We start from the raw sequence: 16,055 nt of genomic DNA on the forward strand, positions 1-16,055 counted from the left end.
TTTTAAGATGAGTAAACGTGAGGTTGAGAGACGAGATCTGGTCTCGTGTGTCACATGACCTGGTTAACTGGCAGTTGTGTCTTTTTCCCGTCGGTACAGCTTGTTTGTCCCCGCTGGTTCACAGTGTAGTTTGGTATGAAGCTGAACCCTCCTCCTCACTGCTGTTCAGGAGCGGCTGTCTCTCCCCGTATCCCGACGCCTTTCGCCTCTTTGTCCCTCTTCGACACGCCACGGCGATAATAGTAGCGCTAATTCCCGCCACAACCGCGCCCAGGATCCCTGCCGCCAGCAGCCAGCCCCAGATCTGCTGAGCTTGCTGAAGATAAGGCGTCAAAAACTCCTGCACAAACCGCTGACCTGCGAGAGATTGAAGCGAATGAAAACAAGGCTAAAGGAAGTACCTGAATCAATGCTAATTAGAGCTGGGATAAAATAATTTCTCCGTTTCTCAAACAATATAAAGACGTTTCTGCTGTTTTTAATTGACGTGTGAAAAAAAAAAAAACATTATTTGTTGCGCGCCTGCCATCCAATAACCGTGATAAGCTTTGTTACTTTTGATTTGAAATAGTCAGCTTTCAAATATGTAAAATTTATAACGAAACTCAAACAATAAACACTCTTTAATATGGCGTGACCAGTGATCAGTTCCAGCGGCACATGACTGATCATCTTTTCCTCTTTACTACTAGTTTTAGCATGAAATAAACATGAATGAACATCAGAAGGTATGTTTAAAGATAAAGTACAACTTACTAAAAAGTATTAAAGGTGCCCTAGAATTAAAAATTGAATTTACCTTGGCATAGTTAACAAAAGTTCAGTATGGAAATGACATACACTGAGTTTCAAACTCCATTGTTTCCTCCTTCTTATATAAATCTCATTTGTTTAAAAGACCTCGGAAGAGCAGGCGAATCTCAACATAACACCGACTGTTACGTAACAGTAGGGATCATTAATATGTATGCCCCCAATATTTGCGTATGCCAGCTCATGTTCAAGGCATTACACAAGGGTAGGTAGTAACGTCTGGAACAGCAGAGCTGTAAGCAAGCAGGTAAGCAAGCAAGAACAATAGCTTTAGTGCTAAAACAATAATTTTAGTGATATTTGTAATTTGTCTTTCTAAATGTTTCGTTAGCATGTTGCTAATGTACTGTTACATGTGGTTAAAGTTACCATCGTTTCTTACTGTATTCACGGAGACAAGAGAGCCGTCGTTATTTTCATTTTTAAACACTTGCAGTCTCTATAATTCATAAACACAACTTCATTCTTTATAAATCTCCAACAGTGTGTAATGTTAGCTTTAGCCATGGAGCACTATGAAACTCATTCAGAATCAAATGTAAACATCCAAATAAATACCATACTTGTGCGATTAAACATGTTGCATGACGAACACTTTGTAAAGATCCATTTTGAGGGTTAAATTAGCTGTGTGAACTTTGTTTATGCTGATTAAGGCAAGTGCGAGCTCGGGGGCGGGGAGCGCGTGATTTAAAGGGGCCGCAGCATAAATCGGTGCATATTTAATGATGCCCCAAAATAGGCGGTTAAAAAAATTAATTAAAAAAAATCTATGGGGTATTTTGAGCTGAAACTTCACAGACACATTCAGGGGACACCTTAGACTTATATCACATCTTTTAAAAAGACGTTTTACGGCACCTTTAATGTCTCATGTAATCGCTCAATCAGTGTTTCAACCACAGAAAGACATCAGTAAAACAACTTTTCACAGATTTACCTCAGGAAAGCCATTCAATGAGCATAAACCTGATAGTCAGCTACAAAAATAAACACTCGAGAGGAACATTTTGCTATATGCTCTATATTACATAGCCTATCCATATTTTTACTGAACCTGTTTTTCAATAAAATATGTGAAAAAATCTGCCATGAAAAAAAGTCGACAGCCACAGTTTGTTTGTATTTTAAAAAATGAATTTGAGTGGACATAATTATGTCATTAAAAACTTAAAAGGGGGGGAGGGGGTGAAATGCTATTTCATGCATTCTGACTTATTTACACTGTTAAAGAGTTGCATTCTCATGTTAAAAATGGCCAAAGTCCAAAGTTTCAAAACACAAGTTGGACATATGATGGAGTATTTCTGTGCCAAATCCACTGCTTCCGGTCTCTGTACAGGATTCAGAGAGGTTTTTTGAGTGTGTCCTGTATGACGTCAAAAGAGAGCGGAATTCCTTTTATAAGCGTGAACACACACATCACTAAGAGCACGCCCGTCAACGCCGAGAGATTTTTCAACAACGGCTGTGTCCCAATTCAGGGGCTGCACCCTTTGAAGGCTGCATACATCATCGAGGCAGTCTCATTTAAGAAAAATAACCGTTTGCAACGTAAGTAAGAAAGAAAATACAGTATTTTGCACCTCACAATGAATATCAGTCAATTTTATTACGGTTACTTTTCTTAAATATGACATCCTTGATGAAGTATTCAGCCTTCAAACACGACCTCTGAAGGACGCAGCCTCCGAAATGAGACGCAGCTCCTGTCACTGAAGGAGTGTGTTTTTGTTGTGAGGGAAAGATTACCTTTTTCAGCTTCCCAAAGAAATAGTGTTAAGGAAACAGTGGATGAAATTTGTTTTTCAGGGGCAGCAACGGAGTTGTGCATGTATGTTTGTTTGTTCCCGGGATTTCGGTGATGAATACTTTGTAAACAAGTCTCAGTTCGGCGCTGGATTTGCAGATCGCGGGTGTTGAATAAAGCTGCATCACATGTCTGTGTTTTGTTGGCAACCGACGCACAAGTGCATATGTAAACAATACTAACTTTTTTGTTCCCTTTTTATTCATAATGATGTCGCAGCTAGCATGCAATCTCTACGCAGAAGCTGCGCGCACTCGTGACTCTTTAGCTCCGCCCACGGCACTGACGGCAGGCACGCCTCAAGGATCTCTGCTTCTTTCGGAAAGACTCGGTTTAGCGTATCTATCTTTTATAAATATGATAAAACTACAGACTTTTCGGCGATATGAAGGATGCATTGTTACTCTATAACTATGCACATGAGATTATCATGAGAAACTGTGTGTGATACATAATTTTCTAATTATAAAAACTGTCTTGTGTACAATTTATATGTTTGTATACAAATCAGTTTCATAAAATAGATGCTAAGATTCTGACCAACTAGACATTAGTTAGGGTCTAACTTTTCGGATTTAAAGGTGCCCTAGAACCAGTTTTTACAAGATGTAATATAAGTCTAAGGTGTCCCCTGAATGTGTCTGTGAAGTTTCAGCTCAAAATACCTCATAGATTTTTTTTAATTCATTTTTTTAACTGCCTGTTTTGGGGCATCATTAACTATGCACCGATTTAGGCTGCGACCCCTTTAAATGTTTTATTCTAGGGCACCTTTAAATTAGACCAATCTACCTTTCTTTGTAAAGGCTGATTTACACACGGACGCAATTAGCTGTATACATAAAAATATTGGTATCATGTCGGCGTTTTGTCCAGACGAATCAGGCATTTTGATAGCCTGAAATCGCAATTTTTTTGCGCATACTGGTCTGGCATGTATACTACATCGTTTTGACATGCACCTAATGTATACAGTACCCAAATGAATCGATATCATATCAAACTGAATCGGAATTGAATCAAATTGCAAACTGGTGAATCGAAATCGAATTGTAAAATGTGTGTCAGTTCCCAGCCCTAATACTAATAACTCACTTGGGTCCAGTAAATATGAATATTCATATCCCAGAGCTTTAGTCGACAGGAAATAATCTCCGTTTCTGTACAGAGGGATGAAAGGGACCATGTAATGGCCGTCGTTGTGCCCGATCGGGGCGTTGGCGGTTGGGTAGTGTGTGCGGGGAGGCTGGTGTCTCCTCAGCCATTGCTCAAAGATGCTGAAACACAGAAACACACAGCTGAAACGAGAACACCAGTGCGAAACAACTCCCCATGAGGAAAACAGCTTATAAATCATACTAAGTGATGTTTTTTGAAAATGTAAAAATGCAAAGTTTTCTGTGATTTGTAGGTTTAGGGTTAGAGGAGACAATATACAGTTTGTACATTATAAAAATCATTATGTCTATAGAATGTCCCCATAAAACGGAAACCCAATATGCGTGTGCGGGCATTTTACCTGTCAATAAAGGCGTGATGTAAAAGAAAAATGGGGTCGTTGGCGGACCCCTGCACTGAAGACATGGATCCGTTCATGAAGACGTGTAAGGAGTTGTGCATCAAGCTCTGACCTGTTACTGCCAACCCCGTCTCGGGACTCGCAAAACCTGCACAGGTGAGAGGAGTTCAGTGTCTAGAGCCTGATGTGTTGAGGAAGTGTGACATCTTTTTTCTGCTGTTGCTTTACCTTCCAGAGCATTCCTGAAGCTCATGTTGGCCCGTCTGTCCATCGGCCCCGTCTCGTACTGCGTCAGGCTCAGTACCGACTCCACGTCTGCGGAGGTGGGAAGCCGCGGGACACGGTTTCGGTCATGGTTACCTGGGTTACGCAGTAATGGTCCCTCTGGTGACCCGTCACACAAAACCTCGCGGAGGTTGTAGTCTTCGGGTTGAGAACAGATCACCTGTACAGGTATGTGGACACTTATTAAACACACCAGCTGACCTGAACAATAAGGGTTCAATATGTGAATCTCATGAAACCATATTTTACAGTAAAATCAAGAGAAAAGAATACTCTCTCTCTCTCTCTCTCTCTCTCTCTCTATATATATATATATATATATATGTGTGTGTGTGTACATACATATAATTTCTTTTTCTCTTGATTTTACTGTAGAATATGGCCCAGTCATATAAAATACTTCAGCAAGGATGCATTAAATTGATCAAAAGTATCAGTAAAGACATTTATAATGTTACAAAAGATTTCTATTTTAAATAAATGCTGTTCTTTTGAACTTTATATTCATCAAAGAGTCACAGTTTCCACAAAAATATGAAGCATCACAACTGTTTTCAACATTGATTATAACAAAAAATGTTTCTTGAGCATCTAATCATCATATTAGAATGATTTCTGAAGGATCATGTGACACTGAAGATTGGCATAATGATGCTGAAAATTCAGCTTTGATCACAGGAATATATTAAACTTTAAAACAGTTAATTAAAAAACAGATAATTTGTACTAATAGTTCACAATATTACTGTTTTTACTGTAGTTCTGATCAAATAAATGCAGCCTTTTTTGAAAGCCTTTTTTAAATGTATTTAATTTTGAAAATAATAAATAATTAAAATAAATAAACAATGAAATGATTGCTTAGTAAATAAAACTTTTAAAAAAGCTATTTTTAGGACAATTAAGATTTGTTTCATTATGATAATTGAAATCATACCACACACTTTTGTCATTACAATAATGCAATGATTTCACTCTAAAAACATGGAGTTGTGAATGTGTTGAAAGCCTGTACGTTTTTCTAAAGCACATGAGGGAAACCTCATCCATCTCCATGACTAATGCTGCTCGTTACTCGTATGTTAATTGGATGCCATTTCACCTCCCTGCTGGTCTTAAGAGATGTAAGAACGCCTACGCTCACAGCTGAAGATGAGGGAGGGAGGGAGAGAGAAAGATGGAGGAAAAGAAAATAATAACTGAGAACTCAATTTTTACTCTTTTTGAATAAAACAGCAGTGGTGTTTTTTCAAGGTTAAGAGTCTTTTTGTTATATATATCGTAACAATATATATACAGTACCATGGGGTTATGGAACCAAAAGCAATGTTATTATTATGAACTAAAACCATAAAAAAAACATTTTTTGTTACTTGAAATAAAATGAAATAAAACTTAGTTATTTTATTTCAATTAGATTCCATGGAAACATTTCTCATTTTCAGAGAGTTTAAAGTGTAATAATTTTGTCCGCTAGAGGTCGCTAGAGGCCTATTCAAAACAAAGGCGTAGCTTGATGACGCCAAGTTTGAGCGCAGAATCTTGGGACATGTGGTCTCCATCTCAGTGAACGGTGGAAAAGAATAGGAATTGGACTCAGGAAGAAATCATGTTCATGGATGCGATTATTAACATTACTGTAGTATGAAGCAGAGCAGGAGCGAGTGTTGTGGAGCTGAACGAGGAGCTGGAGCGATTGATCAACACACGTCTCACGAGCAGCGGGACTTTTATTATGACACAGTCGCCGGCGCCGCTTCCGCTTCTGCTTTTCCGGTCATGAGTATGAGGTAACGCAGCTCTGTTTATCATATTAGATACATTTGAGAGTGTTGAAAATGATGTTATAACGTTACTCTGAGCGTTCGCTCGGCGGCAGCTGTGAGACACTGTTACACACTGCAGTAAGATAGATCCATTTTACAATATCAGATTAAATGCTGGATGGCTTATGTTGATAAATGGCATGCGATTCATTTTAAAATGTATTTTATGATGGAGAAAATGCTGTATTATTGTTACTAAAAATAAAGCTGCATCTGATTATGCTATGTTAGCTACTTCACAAAATAGTGTTTTTCTCTGAGGCATGGTAAAGCATGAGACTCGCAAAAAATCAAGAAAATGAGATTTAAACAATAAGACTAAACTTGTTGAGCTATATACAATAATTAGTTTTCTGTCTATAAATATATCAAAACAGTTAATCAAAACATGTAATATATTAAAGCGTCTTTGGTGTTTCCATGGTTACTACAAAATAAACCGGAAACCGAAGGTAACGCGGGTATGACGCCATTGACAGGCGACTCCTCACACGTCCCGAAGCCTTGATTAAAATTACAATTTTCTCACGATTTACAAATAGTTGCAAACATTTGGGATATTGTAAGTACTCAAGTGAACAAAATATATAACACTGGCCTAGTGGTTTTTGGATATTTTACTGCAAAAATCTTACATACTGCACTTTTAACTTAACTAAAACAACCACACAAAAAAAATAAAAATAATAAAATTGACAAAAACACAACATAATTATTAAAACTTTAACACAAATGAAAATGAAAAATATAAAAATAAAAACAAATTCACACTATATTAATAAAAACTAGTATAGTATCTCAATGATACTAAAATAACACAGACCCAAAGTATGCCTGTACACTCTTAGGAAAAAAACGTTCAGTGTGGTTCTATTAGGGTTCTATTAGAACTCTAGGGTTCTTGACTCAATTTTAAAGAATGCCAAAAAGGTTCTATATAAGGAGAAATGTCTCAAATGATTGCATAATACTTTCATGTTTAACAGGTTATTTCAATTTGTCTACAAATTTAGTATGTTTTATGAGCTTTTTACTGTAATTAAAATGATAAATGAATTAAAACTAAAAGCATAATATGGTTTCATGTTGCCTGACAGACCCCTTTAAGGCTGTATATGGAAGTGTTTCTTCAGTACAGTGTACTGTAACTGAGTGAAGCTGCTTTGGCTCATTCCCTGAGGAGGCTCTTGTGAGCGGGTCAGTGCTGAAGTTAATGGCGGTTTTAGGGGCCAGACACACTCGTGACCCCGCTGCACCCAAACTTCACTGCAAGTCAGGTGTTAGCGCGCTCATCGACCCGCGCCGCGCTCGAGGCGGCGTCACACAATCACGCCTTTATAAACGCATCGTCACACGGGGCGGCATCTCAGACGCTGCGCTCTCAAAGGAATGTGTGACGTCATAACCCCTCTAGATGGGTTAACTACACTGACATTTGACAAGTTATGTGACCAAATCCCAGTCACATGGCTAAAATAAACACTTTTCATTGAATCACAGCGACACACTCTCCATGGGTTTAGTGCTTATAGACCTGCACTGAAAAATGTGGAGATTATTAAAAGAAAAAAAGTTTAATTAGAATGTAGATGAAATAAATAAATAATATTTCTTTTATTTATGATATTATTCTTTATAAATTGAGAAAATCACATATTGCAAATGTACTCCAATAATGAAAAAAAAAGATTTTCATTTTTTTTTACATTTTATTTAGTGCTGTCAAATGATTGATCATGATTAATCGCATCCAAAAAAAAAAGTTTGTTTAAATAATATACGTGCAAACTGTGTATAATTATTGTGTATATATATAAATACACACATATATATAATTATATAAATATATATCCATATTTCTTAAATATATACATGAGTGTGTGTATTTAAATATACAAAATTATACACAGTACACACATATATATTATATAAACACAAACAATTGTTTGACAGCACTAGTTTTATTTAAATAAATGTTTTTATTTGAATTAATCAGCATGCCACAATTTGAATGGAATTATAAATTCTGTAGCTTTTTTCCCAGCACAATCCATCATATTTCCTATAATACAATTCTAACTGAAAAGAACTGGAGGGATAAGTTGAATTTTTTTAATTTTATTATTAATTTATTCTAAAGGAAGCATGTAAAATGAAAATATTAACCTGAATGCATTACTAAACTGTATTTGGGTAATTATGAATTTTTTATGCAAAAATGTCTTGAAACCTAAATATTTCTTTCAGATTTATTGCGTTTTTTAATTCATCATTTATTATTTACATAATTTAAATTATATATAATTTTGTTATATAATTTTTTTAATATTGTATTTGTTTATTTACGTTTAGTGATCTTAAATAAATTTAAATACTATTATATTACAGATCATTCATCTTATTATTTTTATTTTTTTTTACATTTTTTTAAATATGGTATTTATTTATTTACATTTTTTTTTTGGTGTTCAGTTCACTTTTCACAGTCCTCAAAAATGACTTAAATAAATTTAAAATGATATTACAGACTATTATCTACCCTCATTTACACAATTTCTTCTTGTCTGAATGTAATAGTTTCATTGCGTTCACTTGTTTGCCCAAGAGATACTGCAAAAATATGATGATTTTGTGATGTTAGTTTGGTTTTGTGTGTCTGCAAGAGGAAACAAGCATTTGTGTAACTGGAATAAATTCCAAACGAATAGAACCAGCATGACTAGAGCGATAAATACTGTATTCTTGAATTTGTTTTCATGTTTACCTTCCAGGAGGAGAACACCGAGGATGGGCTGATCAGGTTGGGGTTTAGAGGACTGCGGGCCCCCATTAGCTCGTCCGTGCACACCTGACAGTCCTGCGCATCACGCCAGTCCCAGTATGGGATGGTGAAGTTAAAGTCACCGGTAAGCTTCCGGATCTCGTGCTCCCAGAACAGCAGGTAAACTCGGTGCCACGGCAGGAAGGCGGCCGACTCGTGCGCAAAATCAATGTCAGCCCACACGTTTCCAGGACCACCGAGCAGTGCGTCGCGGGACACGTAATAGTGCATCCACACAAACAGGTCGTACACGCTGATGTTTGCGAACATGGGCGTCGAGCCGTTGTTCATCTGCGCGTACGTGCCCGTCACGATCATGTAATCGGGGCTGATGGTGGTCTTTGCGAGATTTAGGTACGAAATGAACCGCTGCTGTTCGGACACGGACAACTGGAAGATGTTTCTGCGAACAGACTCCCGTCTTTCCCCGCAGTTGCCTCCGAAGTAACCGAATTTGCATTCGCCGCAGTCGAACCCCATGTAGTTGCCGGCGCACTGGCAGGTTTGGTTGTAAAACACAAGAGGCCAGCGTTCGCGGTCGTCCACGTCCGAATGAGGGAACTGCGGCCCATTGGGAAGGTCGGAGACCGTGACGTCCTGGCAGAAACCTCGACCCGAAAGGGACCCGCACACCGAACCGTCGCCCGGCCATACTGGACAGCAGCGCTTGCTCTGCAGGACGTCCGGTGTGGTGCACAGCCGAGGAAACTGCTGGAGTGACTGACTGAAGAACTGAATGAAGACGAACACAAGCAGAGCGAAAGACATGATGAGCTACTGAAAGAGTGAGATGCATTAGACACGGAAAACTTCATCCAGCTCTCTTTCTCTGCACACACTGCTTTGTGTCCCTCCTTTACACACACACACACACTCTTACATCCCCTGTATCACATGCTAGGGATAAAATCGGTGACCCCCGCTCGTGTTCAGTCTCGGGACTCTGAGGAATGCTTGTGCTCGAGTCGAGCGTGAGATCATTTCATTTACAGTTCGGGAAGGAACTCCTTTCATTAAAGATCATCCATTTTAACTCAATAACCAGAGGAAATTAGCAAAGTCAACACAGTTAATAAGGTTTTAACTTCGTGTTTATGCCAACAACCTGTCGCTGAGTCGAAAATCACTGCTTATGCTTGTTTTATGCATTATAACCATTAAATTATTGCAAGTTTAAAAGCATATTTGACTTCTCTTCTCATATATTGTCATATAAACTACTGTTCAAAAGTTTGGGGTTTTTTAATGATTTGAAAGAAGTCTCTTCTGCTCACGAAGGCTGCATTTATTTGATCAAAAATACAGTAGAAACAATGAAATATTATTACATTTTAAAATAACAACTTATATAACAACTCTATTTGAATATATAGTAAAATGTAATTTATTCCTGTGATCAAAGCTGTATTTTCAGCATCATTACTCCAGTCTTCAGTGTCACATGACCCTTCAGAAATCATTCTAATATGATGATTTGATGCTCAAGAAACATTTATAATTATTATCAATGTTAAAAACAGTTCATATTTTTGGTAGAAACTGTGATACATTTTATTTTTCAGGATTTTTTTTTTTTTTTTTTTTTACTTTCATTTTGTTCTATTCTATAGTCCTGTAGGCTCATGATCACATCCATATTTAGTCCTTTATGCAAAATCATATTCATGTACAACGGTTTTTGTTTATTGGTTTTATTAGACACTTTTATCTTAAGCAGCTTTCAAATTTGAATTAGGGATGGGAGATATGACCAAAATCTTATATCACAATACTAGTAATTTTATTTCATGATAACGATATATATCACAATATTGTCATTTTTGCTTTAATTTCCATAGACATTTCATAATCCTTTTCACCAATGTCAGTGTCACAAAAAAACTAATACTAACTAAATAAAAAACAAAATCTCAAGCATACTGAAGACGTGTGAACAGTTGGTAATAAAAATCAGACCAAATAAACAAATTACAAGCAATAGGCCAAAAAAAAAAAAAAAAATTTCAAGTGCTACACAAATATAAAATAATTACATGTATAAAAAACCTTCACTATGCAAATTAAATATACATTTGTTGTAATTAAAGATACAAAAAGTGATTTAGTCAAGAGCAGTAAGTGATTTTCTCTCTTTTGTTGTTTGATTAACATTTATGACAAACAGCGGGAATATTAGAATGCTGTCCCTTTAAGAATTTTAGGCTGCTGTCACTTTAAAAATATTAGGCTGCTGTCACTTTAAGAATATTAGGCTGCTGTCACTTTAAATATATTAGGCTGCTGCCACTTTAAGAATATTAAGCTGCTGTCACTCTAAGAATTTTAGGCTGCTGTCACTTTAAAAATATTAGGCTGCTGTCACTTTAAGAATATTAGGCTGCTGTCACTTTAAAAATATTAGGCTGCTGTCACTTTAAGAATTTTAGGCTGCTGTCACTTTAAAAATATTAGGCTGCTGTCACTTTAAGAATATTAGGCTGCTGTCACTTTAAGAATATTAGGCTGCTGTCACTTTAAGAATATTAGGCTGCTGTCACTTTAAGAATATTAGGCTGCTGTCACTTTAAGAATATTAGGCTGCTGTCACTTTAAATATATTAGGCTGCTGTCACTTTAACAATATTAGGCTGCTGCCACTTTAAATATATTAGGCTGCTGTCACTTTAAGAATATTAGGCTGCTGTCACTTTAAAAATACTAGGCTGCTGTCACTTTAAGAATATTAGGCTGCTGTCACTTTAAATATATTAGGCTGCTGCCACTTTAAGAATATTAAGCTGCTGTCACTTTAAGAATATTAAGCTGCTGTCACTTTAAGAATATTAAGCTGCTGTCACTTTAAGAATATTAGGCTGCTGCCACTTTAAGAATATTAGGCTGCTGTCACTTTAAAAATATTAGGCTGCTGTCACTTTAAGAATATTAGGCTGCTGTCACTTTAATAATATTAGGCTGCTGTCACTTTAAGAATTTTAGGCTGCTGCCACTTTAAAAATATTAGGCTGCTGTCACTTTAAGAATATTAGGCTGCTGTCACTTTAAAAATATTAGGCTGCTGTCACTTTAAGAATATTAGGCTGCTGTCACTTTAATAATATTAGGCTGCTGTCACTTTAAGAATTTTAGGCTGCTGCCACTTTAAAAATATTAGGCTGCTGTCACTTTAAGAATATTAGGCTGCTGTCACTTTAAGAATATTAGGCTGCTGTCACTTTAAGAATATTAGGCTGCTGTCACTTTAAGAATATTAGGCTGCTGTCACTTTAATAATATTAGGCTGCTGCCACTTTAAGAATTTTAGGCTGCTGTCACTTTAAAAATATTAGGCTGCTGTCACTTTAAGAATTTTAGGCTGCTGTCACTTTAAAAATATTAGGCTGCTGTCACTCTAAGAATTTTAGGCTGCTGTCACTTTAAAAATATTAGGCTGCTGTCACTTTAAGAATATTAGGCTGCTGTCACTTTAAATATATTAGGCTGCTGTCACTTTAAGAATATTAGGCTGCTGTCACTTTAAAAATATTAGGCTGCTGTCACTTTAAGAATATTAGGCTGCTGTCACTTTAAGAATATTAGGCTGCTGTCACTTTAAGAATATTAGGCTGCTGTCACTTTAAGAATATTAGGCTGCTGTCACTTTAAATATATTAGGCTGCTGTCACTTTAAGAATATTAGGCTGCTGTCACTCTAAGAATTTTAGGCTGCTGTCACTTTAAGAATATTAGGCTGCTGTCACTTTAAGAATATTAGGCTGCTGCCACTTTAAGAATATTAGGCTGCTGTCACTTTAAAAATATTAGGCTGCTGTCACTTTAAGAATATTAGGCTGCTGTCACTTTAAAAATATTAGGTTGCTGTCACTCTAAGAATTTTAGGCTGCTGCCACTTTAAGAATATTAGGCTGCTGTCACTTTAAATATATTAGGCTGCTGTCACTTTAAGAATATTAGGCTGCTGTCACTTTAAGAATATTAGGCTGCTGTCACTTTAAATATATTAGGCTGCTGTCACTTTAAATATATTAGGCTGCTGTCACTCTAAGAATTTTAGGCTGAAAAACAGGCATTTTGACACATACAAGTGTGTGTATTTAACCGTTCAAGGCCAATAAAGTGGCAAAGGTAACTTCACATGTGCGCGTCTCTCAGACAGCGCTGGCATATAGCGGAATGAGTTTTGTTCTGCTGCTTTTTGCGTTTTAAAATCACTTGTTTTTAAACCACAATGCTTAAAATCGCATGCAGACGATAAGCTTTTGTGAACACACACGCAGCACAGCAACATCACATGTCACATTTCTACCAGTTAATCATGTCTACCGGTATATCGCCCATCCGTAATTTGAATTAAATCTATTTTCATATTACACTTCTGAAAATACATTTGATTCCAAAGCAGTTTTACTGAAAAAAAGAAAAAAAACCCCTCTTTCTGTTATTTGCATTGTACCTCAAGGTATACGAATAACATGGTCCAAAATGTGTGTCATCATGCTGTATTACTATCCAAACAAGCATGCTACTTTTGATGCTCTTCTTGTTTCATGTTCCCTCTCTTATGTTTTTAGGCTTATATATGTGTGTCATATGTTTTATCATGTGCCGTTTGGGGAAGCTGCACGTATAGTGCTCTTAGCTTTCTCAAATCATAAGCCTGTCACATGTTAGCGTAGTGGGCACGAGGTCCAGATAATCCAGCACGCAGCAGAGGAATGAACGTCACAGGATTACTACAGCCCTGGGCTCTCTTTCTCTGTCTCTACAGTCAGGCTTCATCACACACAATCATATGGTCTCTGCATTTCATCCATAATGCAAAGAGTGGCCCATAAAATTGTTTAGCCACTTAGAAATGTCTGAATGCAATTGCAAATGCAATTTGATGAGAAGATATCAAAACTGGCATTCGTTTTAAAGAAAGCTTTTCAAGCAAAATATAATAGCGTTGTTAGATTTAAACTCCCCCTGTGGTGAACTTTTTAATGTTGTTTATATGTCTATGTGGTGTTTTTAATATGCTTTAAGACAAACCATGTGTAAATTCATAAGTCAACACCATTGCTGAGTATTTTCTCCTTAAAACTGCAGTGAACCAAAGACAGTCTCAAACCTGCGGTTTGCCGGCGGGCTTTAGCATATCATTAACAGCGAACTAGCAGGGGAGTCTCGAGAGAAGCCAGGTTATCCCGGTATATTTTTCTGTTGATATGACAAATCGTGTAGATTTAGCAATATGGCAGGTGTATGATGTATATTACAATGTTATGATGAACTGTATGTCTTTCTTCACTGACGTTCTGAGTTGTTCAAAGCGTTAAGGATACTGATTGTTAGAAGCTCACGAACGGAACATGGTTTGTGTAACATTAGCAACACATTATTAGCTGTTTGATAACATAGTCAAGCAAAAGTCTAATCATATTAATTACCGTTATGTGTCCGACGTTGTAAAGAGCGATACCATTTTGCAGTGTTTACCTCAGTAAGTTGACCGAGTGGATCTCTGAGCTGGCGTGAGTGAGTGGAGGCGGGGCTAATTTGCATATTCATTGATCCATGTATAGTAAATGAGGCAAAGGTGTAGAAATACAATCAAGCTAATTTAAGGCATGAAGACATTTTTTTCACAGGAAAAAACATTTACATATACGTTTATTAATCTAAACGATTATAACATATAGAAACATTAATAATAATTTTGGTGATCAAAGATGAGTTTTAAGTAATAATTACTGACTACAGGGGGACTTTAACAAAGCATTGTATTTTAACACTGTGCTTGTGAAATGAAATTGAGTGGTTAGTTCTGATGACGGTTTGATTTTTTTTTTCCTGAAGAGCCTACAAGGATATTCAGAAATTGAAAGTGTCACAAAAGTGTACAAAAACTTTTTCAGGCCACTTTAATGCATCACGTGAAAGGCACAGAGAAACAATATCATTGGAATTACTTGCAAAATGTTTGTTTTTTTTTCAGCTGATGAACGATAAAAACATTGAAAGCCAATCAGAATCCATCCTGCTTTAAAGAGCTCAAGCATTTAAAGCGACAGATGACAAAACTTAAGCGTGGTATTATAATAAACAGAACAATATCGTCCGCGGTTGTGGAACCTAATATAGTTATCTTTATAGCAGGGTTGCCAGGTTTTAACAACAAAACCCGCCCAATTGCTTCTCAAAACTAGCCCAAAACTAGCCCAATTGCATTTCGTTGGGTCCCATGGGGGTAAAAAGAGTGTTATTCATGGGGTTCCCTAGTAAAATTCGCATCCCAGAGGCTAAATATCATGTTTTTTGGGGTCGCTTCAACCTGCATATATTAAAAACAACCGTGGCAATAGTGTAAAAGTAGCCCAATTCTGCGGAAAAAAAACGCAGACTTGGTAACACTGCTCTATAGTGATCGTTCTTGTTGTGAACAGGCCTTAATTCTGTAAATTATATTTACAAAAAGGTTGTTCTAAATTGATTGAGATTTAGATGTTATTAGAGGACGAAACCACTGGTCTCTTGCATAATTTAGCCTATATTCACACATACTGATTTCAGATTCAATGAAAATTTTAGTTTTATGGAAACTTTTGGTGCAATTTAGGATGACAAATACAACCAGACGTATTTGACTGACTACTAGATTAATGTAATATAACATCGTTATTCATGTCAGCTAGATGTGCTGACCCACTGCCCTGACTGGAAATACTCCATAAGCACTGAATTTGACTTTAATGCCACAAGTGGTCTACAGAGGGCAGTGTGAGTTTGAACTTTTGCCAGTCACCACTGGATTAAAGCCAAGGCACTTACAGAATGGAGCTGCTGACGCTCTGTTCTCTTCAGTAATTCCTCTTCTCTGTTCTTCTGTAGGCTCATCTCTCCGAGACCGGACAGCTTACCATTGCCGAGAGTTCCTGCCATAGGCTTGTAGGGTGATTCAGTTTTTATGGATGAAACCTGGCAAAATATTAAGCAGATGTG

The 16,055-nt window shown here is 36.9% G+C and overlaps 1 protein-coding gene across 1 annotated transcript; it reads right to left on the reverse strand.

Moving 5' to 3' along the window:
* Positions 1 to 118: 118 nt before the first annotated feature.
* On the reverse strand, positions 119 to 9,842 carry tyr (tyrosinase). Its single transcript, XM_067364576.1, has 5 exons — positions 9,018 to 9,842; positions 4,371 to 4,587; positions 4,143 to 4,290; positions 3,719 to 3,900; positions 119 to 357 (listed from the first exon to the last, which is right to left on the reverse strand). The coding sequence occupies exons 1-5, from the start codon at positions 9,840 to 9,842 to the stop codon at positions 119 to 121; spliced, it is 1,611 nt and encodes a 536-aa protein (XP_067220677.1).
* Between the last annotated feature and the right edge of the window lie 6,213 nt (positions 9,843 to 16,055).

Source organism: Chanodichthys erythropterus, chromosome 17 (assembly GCF_024489055.1).
Source record: "Chanodichthys erythropterus isolate Z2021 chromosome 17, ASM2448905v1, whole genome shotgun sequence".
Classification (NCBI taxonomy): domain Eukaryota; kingdom Metazoa; phylum Chordata; class Actinopteri; order Cypriniformes; family Xenocyprididae; genus Chanodichthys; species Chanodichthys erythropterus.

Excerpts from the sequence above, each read along its gene's own strand:
- tyr (XM_067364576.1), bottom strand. The coding sequence starts at position 9,842 with ATGTCTTTCGCTCTGCTTGTGTTCGTCTTCATTCAGTTCTTCAGTCAG. Across the intron at positions 3,901-4,142 it reads CATCACGCCTTTATTGACAG|CATCTTTGAGCAATGGCTGA; the intron begins GTAAAATGCCCG and ends TCTGTGTTTCAG. Across the intron at positions 358-3,718 it reads TTCATATTTACTGGACCCAA|GTCAGCGGTTTGTGCAGGAG; the intron begins GTGAGTTATTAG and ends AATCTCTCGCAG.